Source organism: Cydia amplana, chromosome 23 (assembly GCF_948474715.1).
Source record: "Cydia amplana chromosome 23, ilCydAmpl1.1, whole genome shotgun sequence".
In the NCBI taxonomy this organism is placed as follows: Eukaryota; Metazoa; Arthropoda; class Insecta; order Lepidoptera; family Tortricidae; genus Cydia; species Cydia amplana.
Window position 1 is genome coordinate 5,835,471 of NC_086091.1, and position 11,744 is coordinate 5,847,214.

Here is an 11,744-nt window from a genome sequence, read left to right on the forward strand (position 1 = left end):
ATGTCTATGTGGCTTACGTTCGTGAAGACATCGCATTTGGGCACTTTCTACTCTCCTAAACCTCTACTTGTAAGTATCTCAGAAACAATTACTAAATTCAAAATGTAAGGTAAACGTACTGGTGCTCGACGCGGTCGCAGTCGCAGTACATGTCATCTTGAAACTTAAGTCATTGTCAATAGAGGTGACAGCAGGGTGTCATCTATTAGGCATTAGCATGTCGAGCACTAGTACGTTTACCTTATAAGGTGTGACTAATGCACTTTCGCCATGCGTAACCGAATCGAAACAACATACTCAAGTGATATTAGTAAAAAAACCTAAGTATGTACCTTTTGCATACATTGAAAACTAGCTGTATTCCCGTAAAAGCATGACACTTATTATTATTCCCAGCGGCGGCTGTAGCTATATATTATGGGTGTTCACTCACAATAAAAAACAAAAACTAAACCTACACATTCAATTAACCGTCGCAAAGTAGGTACTTAGATGTCGGTTTCCGTCCACCCGGTCATTGAACTCTCTCATAGATTTTCGGTATTACGAATATCTTGACGACCGATAGACGCCAACTGCAGTTCATTTTACAAATGGATGTAATGTTTTTATTTAAATTTTATGGAAAGATGTACTAAATTGTTAACACACCTACTTACTTATTTCGCTCCAAACAAACTCACCGCACGTCGCCCCCGCCCGAGCCAAACACAAAACATATACTTTAAGACCTTTAAGTAACACGAAAAACATAATAAGCTAGTTACTTTTATCACATTCACACAACACAACCACGGTGTTTTTGCATATTGATCTGAATAGTAAATATATAAGTTTTTGTTTTTGACTAACATTGTTACGAAAGTTCAAGGTCGTCCATAATTGAACTCGAGTCGATTTTGTAAACTTTCACATTCTCACGTTAAATTCATTAATTTTTAAACACCTCACAACAAACAAATTATGTGCTTTCGCTGTTTAAACTCTTGTTTCATTATTTATAATGAAAAAAAAAAGCCAAAATTGCATTCCCGCCTTTAAAATTGACTAAGGTCTGTTTAGAAACAAGTGACAACAACAACATCAACATGGCGCGCGGGATGCGCGCGCAAGGTCAACCGGGCTCGGAGCGCCGCACCGATTTTGTCTGTTCCCTCATAGAAAATGTTCTGTTTCACGCGCGGACCAGTGTCGAAACTTCTCTTTCGCTCTTATTGAATCTCCTATTGATCGAATGTACTAAATCTTTTTCCATAGGAGCGCAATCCAAAGCGCTCCGCTTCGCGCGTTACCTTTGATTTCTATGAAATTACGCCGAGTAGGTAGTGGTGAGCTGTCTACAAACATATAATGAATAAAGGTTATTATTTAATTGGTTTTGAGTTTTTTACGATAGATCTTAAATAGTAATATATGAAATAGGTGGTATAATTACATTTTGATTATTTATGGGAGTGCACCGCACAAGCGCTCCTTAAGGCCAGCCGCGCCTGATTATTCCAATCTCGTTTAAGTGAAAATGAATAAAATGATCCTAACAGTTGTAATTACGTACTAATCGCTAGGAATGCTATGTGATTTTTTATGAAATCAGTTTGAAAAATCCAGTTAGAAAACGATGATAGTACATTTTATGAAATTAAGAGATCATTTACTCTGTAGTGTACCACACTAGCACATTACTTTTGAATTTAAGAAATTGTGAACTGTAAAAATTACCAAAAAGAAATTATAAAAATTGAGTTATAATGTTTTTCCACTCAACTTCTTTACCTTTTCACTGCAAGGTTCCGAGATATAACCATTCGTACTGTTTTTCTCATGGAAAATTGTATTTGCAGCTCCAAGTAAGAAACTCTCGTACCGAGTCTACAGAAGACGAGAAACGGAGCGATGACAGTCGACCGCTCAGCCTCGCCTCCGACTTTAGCCGAGACAACATTTGTAAGTACCTAAAGATTTAGGGCCACCACACACTGGCGTACTCAGCGCTATTGCTACTCGACGCAACGTTGACGCAACGCCATTTTCTATAGCGCTGACTAGACGTTTTATTAAAAAGTTTCACTTGCGCTTTTCTCTTCTTATTTTAAAAATTTTTGGAGGCTCCTATACGGCTACCACCAGTTTGACACTGACATATAGGTACGCTAGCGTATGCGTAACTTACTTTCTATACATTTCGCTCGCACTGTAGTATGAGCGAGATGCATAGTTTAGTTTAGTTTATTTATCTCAATATACAATTTTCATACAGGTAAAATATACATACATTTCGGCTTGTACTACTTGTCGTATGATGATCGTTTTTTTAGAATAATAATAAGAATAGAATTGAACATCAAAATATAAAGTAAAATAAAATTAGTACATAACAAATCAAAACAAAGCAAATAGAATTAAATTAAAAACGTCAAAATGTCACAATAGTAGAAAATTTAAAAAATAAAACAATGTCAATATAAAAATTAAATCAGTTTCAGTACTAGAAAGTACAAATTATACAACATAATGTCAATAAAAATTATTAAAATAAATACTAAGTCTAAAACAATAACATAATAACAATTATTAAATATATCTAGTACTGTATAGTACGCATCACAGTCAACTAAGTAATATATAACTAATTATGTTCAATATTTATTTAATTATTTGTATATATTCTTTTACGGAGTAAAGTTCCTTTTCCAACAAAAGGCTCTTCAGTCTGCGTCTAAACGTTTCCTCATTAGTCTCCTTTTTCAGGTCGACAGGTAGGTGTTCATAGTATGTCGGCCCTATGACTCGTGCGTTTTTTGCTTGCAGTACTGTGTAGATATAGACATAGAAAGTAAGTTACGCAGACGTTAGTAAAGCCGTGACAGAGCCGTAAGGCATCCCTGGTAAGGCTAGTGGTCTAACTCATTAGTTTTCATTCTCCACTATTCATTTGACTCTTACTGTCTGAATTGTAAAGACACAATAATGAACCTACCGCATTTTCTGATCCCAGTGCCACTCCAAAGCGGTCCGCGGCGTAATCGGCGCTGCGTGGCGCCGTACAGCGCTTCTCAGCGCCCTCTCACCCGCTACCTGCCCGTCGACCGAGATGACTTCGACCTCAGGCGCCATGTTGAATCCGCGGGTAAGTTACAACTATAACCACCAAATATAGCCTGTGGCGCCATAAAGCGCTTCACAGCGCCCTCTCACCCGCTACCTGCCCGTCGACCGCGATGACTTCGACCTCAGGCGCCATGTTGAATCCGCGGGTAAGTTACAACTATAACCACCAAATATAGCCTGTGGCGCCATACAGCGCTTCACAGCGCCCTCTCACCCGCTACCTGCCCGTCGACCGAGATGACTTCGACCTCAGGCGCCATGTTGAATCCGCGGGTAAGTTACAACTATAACCACCAAATATAGCCTGTGGCGCCATACAGCGCTTCACAGCGCCCTCTCACCCGCTACCTGCCCGTCGACCGCGATGACTTCGACCTCAGGCGCCATGTTGAATCCGCGGGTAAGTTACAACTATAACCACCAAATATAGCCTGTGGCGCCATACAGCGCTTCACAGCGCCCTCTCACCCGCTACCTGCCCGTCGACCGAGATGACTTCGACCTCAGGCGCCATGTTGAATCCGCGGGTAAGTTACAACTATAACCACCAAATATAGCCTGTGGCGCCATACAGCGCTTCACAGCGCCCTCTCACCCGCTACCTGCCCGTCGACCGCGATGACTTCGACCTCAGGCGCCATGTTGAATCCGCGGGTAAGTTACAACTATAACCACCAAATATAGCCTGTGGCGCCATACAGCGCTTCACAGCGCCCTCTCACCCGCTACCTGCCCGTCGACCGAGATGACTTCGACCTCAGGCGCCATGTTGAATCCGCGGGTAAGTTACAACTATAACCACCAAATATAGCCTGTGGCGCCGTACAGCGCTTCACAGCGCCCTCTCACCCGCTACCTGCCCGTCGACCGCGATGACTTCGACCTCAGGCGCCATGTTGAATCCGCGGGTAAGTTACAACTATAACCACCAAATATAGCCTGTGGCGCCATACAGCGCTTCACAGCGCCCTCTCACCCGCTACCTGCCCGTCGACCGAGATGACTTCGACCTCAGGCGCCATGTTGAATCCGCGGGTAAGTTACAACTATAACCACCAAATATAGCCTGTGGCGCCATACAGCGCTTCACAGCGCCCTCTCACCCGCTACCTGCCCGTCGACCGCGATGACTTCGACCTCAGGCGCCATGTTGAATCCGCGGGTAAGTTACAACTATAACCACCAAATATAGCCTGTGGCGCCATACAGCGCTTCACAGCGCCCTCTCACCCGCTACCTGCCCGTCGACCGAGATGACTTCGACCTCAGGCGCCATGTTGAATCCGCGGGTAAGTTACAACTATAACCACCAAATATAGCCTGTGGCGCCGTACAGCGCTTCACAGCGCCCTCTCACCCGCTACCTGCCCGTCGACCGCGATGACTTCGACCTCAGGCGCCATGTTGAATCCGCGGGTAAGATACAACTAAGGCAAGAATAGAAAGGCAGAAAAAAAAACAATGTTTTTATCACACTATGGGAAGGGAACTAATACCTATATGTACGTGTTTCTTTCAATTTGTTTTTATGGCTACATTTTTAAGCTACTTTGAAAGAAAAAGAGGTATTTTTAACTAAGAAACACGCTTAGTATTTTTTTTTAATTTTTAACAAGCAGAAACGTCTGCGAACGATGCTATTAAACTGTTATTTCCTTTATTTCTCTTCAAACTTAAGTTAGGTTATTTTATAATAGGGATATAAAAATAAAATACAGAACACGTACAAAAACAATACAATATACTTATAAACATATTACTTATAAAAAACCGGAACCGTGAGTTCAAGTCTCACACAAGACAGTAATTTTTCCATTTTTAAATTTAATATCTGGGAGACCGAGCTTTGCTCGGAAAACATATAAACTCAAAAATGCGCGTTTTCCCAGAGATAAGACCTAGCTAGATCGATTTATCGCCCCGAAAACCCCCATATAGCAAAATTCATCGAAATCGTTAGAATCGTTAGATCGGTTGAGTGCACGAGTGGCAGTCGCCGCGAGCACTCGAGCCTGAGGAAGGACCCCCGAAGGGCCCGAAACATAAATATACAAGTGAGTAAAACCGTTGTCGTATAAACAGTTTAAAATATGTCTCACGAAAGTTTAATATCGATCGTTAGAACCGTTTCCGAGATCCCCGAAACATATATATATAAATAAATATACATATAAATAAATAAACAAGAATTGCTCGTTTAAAGGTATACAATTCTAGGCTTAGTAAAAGCTAACAACCATTTTGCTCATCATTATTTTTATGTTGTTATTATCAGGTCACCAGATCGAGCTGTGCCCCCACGTGACAGTAACCGCCAGCGCTTGCCGCGGCTATCTGCATAAACTTGGTGCCAAGTTCCACACGTGGTCGAAGAGGTACGTAAATGGGTACAACCAAAGAGAATAGATAGTATAGAGGGGTCCTGTCATAGTAAATTTTGTAGTCACAGTAAATTTACTGCCATCTATCGAGATCGAGACACGATTAAAACTCAATATGAAAATGGATAAATGATTTTATTATTTTTTTCTACTCCCGTACTTTTATTTGTCATTTAAAGGGTCGTGCACACACCTTTAAACCCCTACCTTATAGTTGTCAATACAAGTCTTTAGTCTATTCCCCAAAAAATAATTTGTGCATACACGCAGTATCTTTTTGGCGATTTTACAATACTTCGTGTAACGACCACTTAAAAAATATTGAATGAAATACAGTGTTGCCAACCTTATTTTAAATGTCATCTCTGACAAATAAGTGAACCATAGACATGTTTTTTTTTAATTTCATTCATTCATTCATTCTTTTCCCGCCCGTACCCTCCATTTTTGCTACTTCTTGAATTAAAAATATTTGTTAGTGTACAATTTTATTTCAAAGTAAGTGCTTGGTCGTAGAAAAAGTATTGTATGCAACGTTGTTTAACCGAGTCAAAAAATACTCGTGGCGTCTATATTAACAATTTAGGCTTCGCCTCAAATTGTTACTCACGCCACTCGCCTTTTTTGACCCCTTTTAAACAACGGTTGCATAAAATACTATTATCATTTCGACCCATGTTCTTTCACTGATACTTATTATGTGTTAAAATTGTTAAATATGAAACGGTGTCGTCAACGCCATCTATCTGAGCATAGGCCAAAGGTGCGTGCGCCATAGAAGAAAAAGTCATTCTCTGATAGATCAGAGAATGACTTTTTCTTGATTTCCGAGGCACGTTTTTTCCCTATACTTAATTCATGTTATACGGAGTATGTAATGTCTTTGCTACAACCTAAAAGGTCTACTAATTATCTCAGGCTACACAGTCGCCATCAGATATATCGGAGCGGCCAAGGTGCTCACAAATATCTGAACTGGCTTCTGTTGTCTAGGCAGATATTTTTGAACACCTCGGCCGCTCCGATATATCTGATGGCGATTGTACCTACATAAGTAGATTGTATACAGCCTATAAGATCTACCACTTATCTCAGGCGGTTGGCAAAAATTTGTACGGTAATTTTCTAATTAGGGAGAGTTATTTAGTTTTCTTTAATGAACTTTTTTTAATACTTTATCTAAAATCTTTTTAATTTTGTTCAGATTCGACTTAAGAGCCCATCAACTTGCACACTAGCGCCACTGCTAATTAATCGTGATTATTTAAATTTAACGAAATATATTTATAAAAGGAGGCCGCTACGTACTGTATCTTATATTAAATTAGGTACCTTTTGAATACATCAAACTAGTTTTTATGTTGCTGGATTCGTCGATCTGTGAATTCAAAACAAAAACGGCCGTTCTATCTTTGGACGCATAGATTGACGAATCCAGCAACATAAAAGCTAAGTTGATGTATTCAAAAGGTATTATAATACAAGATACAGTACGTAGCGGCCTCCTTTTTTAAATATATTTCGTTAAATTTAAATAATCACGATTATATAGAAGCGGCGCTAGTGTGCACGTTGATGGGCTCTTAAGCCTTTCGTATAAAATGTGCGTTGTTATTTTCCAGATGGTTTGTCTTCGATCGGGAATCGAAGACTTTCGTATACTACTGGGATAAGAGCGAGAGGAAACCGCGGGGCGGCGCTTACTTTCAGGTACATATATGTGACGTTATCTATGAAAAGGGACCTTGCTGTCGATGGCGCTTACGCCATTATTAACGATGCTCCGATATAAATACAATGCCGCGCGACGCTGTGCGGCGTAAGCACCATCGACAATAAGGTCCCTTTTCATAGATAATGCCCCATATTATGTTGATTTACTAATGTTTTACTGTGGGGCTTAGTCAATCTAAGAATGTCCTATAATATTTGTTTATTTATTTGTTACTTCTATGACTCCTATCGAAGCTCCATTGATTGTATAAAATGTGTAGTCTATGATCAATTTTTGCCTCGAATTTGACAGAAGATGTAAATGGCGCTATCTGGTACGGCTGTCAAACTAGTTTTTTTTGCATAGAATAATAAAATAAAAAATTATGGCTCCGCCATTTCGTAAAAAAACAAAAATAACCGTCGAATCTGCTCACAAAATTTCGCGAGAATCGGTTGAGAAATGCGACCTGTGCCCTGTTTATCAAAAGCTTGTAACTTGTAATAGTTGTAATACAAGTGGAAGTCCCTTTTTGACAGCTTTTGTTAGAAAGGGACTTCCACTTGTATTACAAGTTACAAGCTTTTGATAAACAGGGCACTGGGGCCCGTTTCTTATAATTAGATGCTTCGCGCTCGCTCGGTCAACAATGAATCATTGCTGACATTAACCTTTTCGACGCCAATGACCGATATATCCGCACCGTAGGTTCAACGCCAAAGACCGATTAATAGGTCACATATCGCAGACCAACATAGACCTACGTGCATATGCATAAAGTTCAATTTCAGTTTTGACACTTCGGTGACGTGGCGTCAGCGTGACAGCTTTTGTGTTTGACACGGCGTCGAAAAGTAAAGTTTAAACATATGTTTGTACATTTGCAGGTAATCGAAGAAGTATACCTCGACCACGGTAACACTTCGAAATCTCCCAACCCACAGACCACGTTCATAGTGAAGACGCGACAGCGTCGGTACTACCTCATGGCGCCCTCTGGCGAAGCGGCGCGCATATGGATCGACGTCGTTTTCACCGGCGCACAGGGATACACGGACTATCTCGACTGAATTAGTATTTTATACTTGCTGAGTTGCCTAAGTAAGGTACGAGATTGAAAAGCTTGATTATATCACTATTGTATACAATACTGTGTCTACGAGTCAACAAAAAATACTTAAAACTAGTAGAAGAATCATATATGCAGGTAAAAAAACCAAAAGTATACAGCTAAGATGCGCGAGCAGCCGCGTTACCTTCATACTGGTCAACGACACCTTCTCGTAACTCATGAGGCCCTGGTACTTGCTCCGCGCTTTCGATTGGTCAATTTCATTATAGTTGACTAAACTGTATCGAAATGAATATTATAGTTGACTAAACCATGCCCTCCCATTCCGAAGGCCGTATAATTCTTTTTAAATCGATATCATAGATGGCGCTATATGTCACAATCGGCGATAACGAAATTTTTATCTTACAGATTAAGATGTATTAAGAGACATTTAAAGTGTCATAAATTAAAAACACTATAAATGAAATACAAACATTAATAACAACACGAATTCAATGCATTCATTTTCAAAATTTGAAATCACAATTATATCGCGACTGACTACGTTATGAACAACAGCGCAGGACAGTTATGTGGAGCTGTCGAAGTAATATTGAATATTGTCACTAGATGGAGCCACCACGGTTCTAATATGTGGAGTTTGATTTAGAATAATTACATTTGAGTTATGGATTACGAAATTTAGTACATAATGTAAAAAAAATAGATCGGTCAATAAACATGCCTACTCTAAATGAGTACCTATTTTTTTTTAAGTAGGCCTGACGTTAAAATATAAATTAAAAAAACTCGTAAACCGATGTTTTTCAAAAGAAATGAATGCTTTGTTTTTAAACACAATGCAAGTTTTTATTTCGCTTGATGTCCAAGTCAAACGCACATTTTACTCCTTTATTGACCGACGCGTTTGCGAAGGTCTCCGTTTTAACTCGGGCCAAATTTCGTTTGAGGAGAACGTTCTCCTCGGTTTAATTCTCAACCGATTCTCATCAAATTTTGTGACCAGATTCTAGGATAAAATAGTTTTTTTTTTTTCAATGTGATTATTTCAAAATTGCGGAAACAAATATGTAGTCGGATCAATATTATAAGAGCATTTCTATTCTTCTTGAGATATATTTACAGTGCTTGGCAAAAATGTAGAAATGTTGTAATGGTATAGGCGGTATTTAGATATGTATGTAGGTTATTACTCGAAAATAAGTAGCCAAATTTCGTCAAATTGGCTAAGTGCTATCATGGCGCAGTTAGCAAACAGTTGCTTTGATGCATGGAGGTTCCAAGTTCGAACCCCAGTAAAGTGCGCTGCTAACTTTTTGTAAATTTTTACACTTATATTATTGTATTATGTATTATTATTTGTGCAAAGCACGGGTTAAACGTATTCGTTTCATTTTTCCAATCTTTTATTAAACTTTTTGTTAATTTAGTTTTTCTAAATAATTCTAAACGGCGTACCCATATATTTTTTATTCAGTTTTAAGCTATGCTCGCGAGGTCTACAGTTTATTAATTTCCTTGTTGTAAACGATGATCGGCTTAAACCGCGAAAATCGAAGTTTGTAAACTTCATGAGGTAGAACAAACTAAATTGACAGCGATTTTGATAACACAGACTATGCAAGTGTTCTTTTAATTACATAATCTAATAGAAGTTTGATGTTTAAAATAACACTAATAAAATATGCTTGGTATGACTCATGCAACTATCTCTGTCACTCGAATTACAACTTAATGTGAGTAAAAGAGCCCAAAATTTGCAATATTCGGTGTTCGCGGGTCGCGGGGCCTGCCTAGTCGAATTTTTGTTGACGGACAAACTCCGACAATGACTGCACTCATGACTACGACGGGAAGTATGGGGGTGGTCATGATTTGGTCATGGACTGGCCACGGTGTGACATGCGAGTTATCCTTGAAAAAAAAACCTAGGTGTTCGTATTTCCAATGCAAGGTCATGACCGCCATGACTGGTCAAAAGTCGATGTTTCGCTTCTAAACTGAATACAGTGCGCGTTTGCAAACTTGAATTGACAATACGGTGTGTTATATCTATAGGTTTGTATTTATTTTTAATTTAATACGAGTACTTATGTCCTCAATCGCTCCAGCGTCTCAAGGCCGCACAGCGACGTGCACACGCACACTCGGATTAAGTACTAATTGTAAGGTGCGTCTGTGTGCTTACGAAAACTACCATACAACTAGGTACATAGGCGTGAACGCTGAACGCCACAGTCATTCGTGCCGTCCTCTTCTTTCTAATAGTAGCGACAGGGACAGCATGCACGGTTTGAAACTTCTAACAGTTCTAACCATGTTAATAAAAGAGGGACGGGCAATATATCTCGCCGCGAGATACTGTCGTGCCTATCATGGCTAGCCCGGCTGTAAATATTTGTTTTTAGTGCAAATGTTTCCTTTTTGTATTTTAAAATACTACAAAATAAATCGTGTTACTGCCGTTTGTACGAGAATGTAAATTTTTAGCATGAAATAAATGTTTAATAAATAAATAAATATTATAGGGACATTCTTACACAAATTGACTAACGATACAAATGTGTAATATACAATTAATACTTAAATACATAGAAAATATCCATAACTCAAGAACAAATATCTGTCTCATTATATAAATAAATTACACTTTATTTTCAATATAAAAAAATCGATCGAGTAGGTAATTCAAGGTCACTTTTTTTGTAACGTTGTGGACCTGCGAGGCGTTCATAATTACCTTGACGCGTTCTTATTCACTTAACAATAAAGTCGCGTCAAGATTATTTTGAACACCTCGCCCGCTTAGCAACTATTGCTGCTGACTGTACATGATAGGACAAGTACGGCTACCATTAATTGACATTTGACTTTTACGCCACCGACTGCGTGAACTCGATCGCACCAATACATCAATGCGAGTGCGAGCGAGATAGACTGCGATCGACTTCATGCAGTCGCTAGCGTACCTAAACGTCAAATGTCAACTCATGATAGCCGTAGCGAATAAGCTACAAAACTTTTAGTAGCTAAATAAAAAAATGAATAAATCGGAAATACAATTAGTTTATTTATTAATTTAAAAGCATGGCAAAAAAACGTTACACACATTTTTTATTGCAATATTACGAAATAGAATGTAAAACACGCAAAGCAACGTACATATATGGGGCATTTTCTATGAAAAGGGACCTTATTGTCGATGGCGCTTACGCCGCACAGCGTCGCGCGGCATTGTATTTATATCAGAGCATCGTTAATAACGGCGTAAGCGCCATAGACAATAAGGTCCCTTTTCATAGATAACGTCACATATGCTACTTAGGACGGTGCACTTTTTTAGTATGGGATTGGCGGATTGGGTATCTGCATGTACTATGTAATTATGTATGTACTAGTATTTTATGGGGCATTATCTATGAAAAGGGACCTTATTGTCGATGGCGCTTACGACGCACGGCGTGGC

General features: G+C 39.3%; 1 protein-coding gene across 1 annotated transcript in view; it reads left to right on the forward strand.

Annotated features, from left to right (window-relative positions):
* LOC134658856 (repetitive organellar protein) overlaps window positions 1-8,273 on the forward strand; it is a 79,274-nt gene extending 71,001 nt beyond the window's left edge. The window contains exons 16-20 of the mRNA XM_063514527.1: window positions 1,842-1,944; window positions 2,996-3,127; window positions 5,384-5,483; window positions 7,112-7,199; window positions 8,091-8,273. Coding sequence (XP_063370597.1) covers window positions 1,842-1,944; window positions 2,996-3,127; window positions 5,384-5,483; window positions 7,112-7,199; window positions 8,091-8,273 — 606 coding nt within the window. The remainder of the gene's footprint in view (window positions 1-1,841; window positions 1,945-2,995; window positions 3,128-5,383; window positions 5,484-7,111; window positions 7,200-8,090) is intronic.
* Window positions 8,274-11,744: the final 3,471 nt, after the last annotated feature.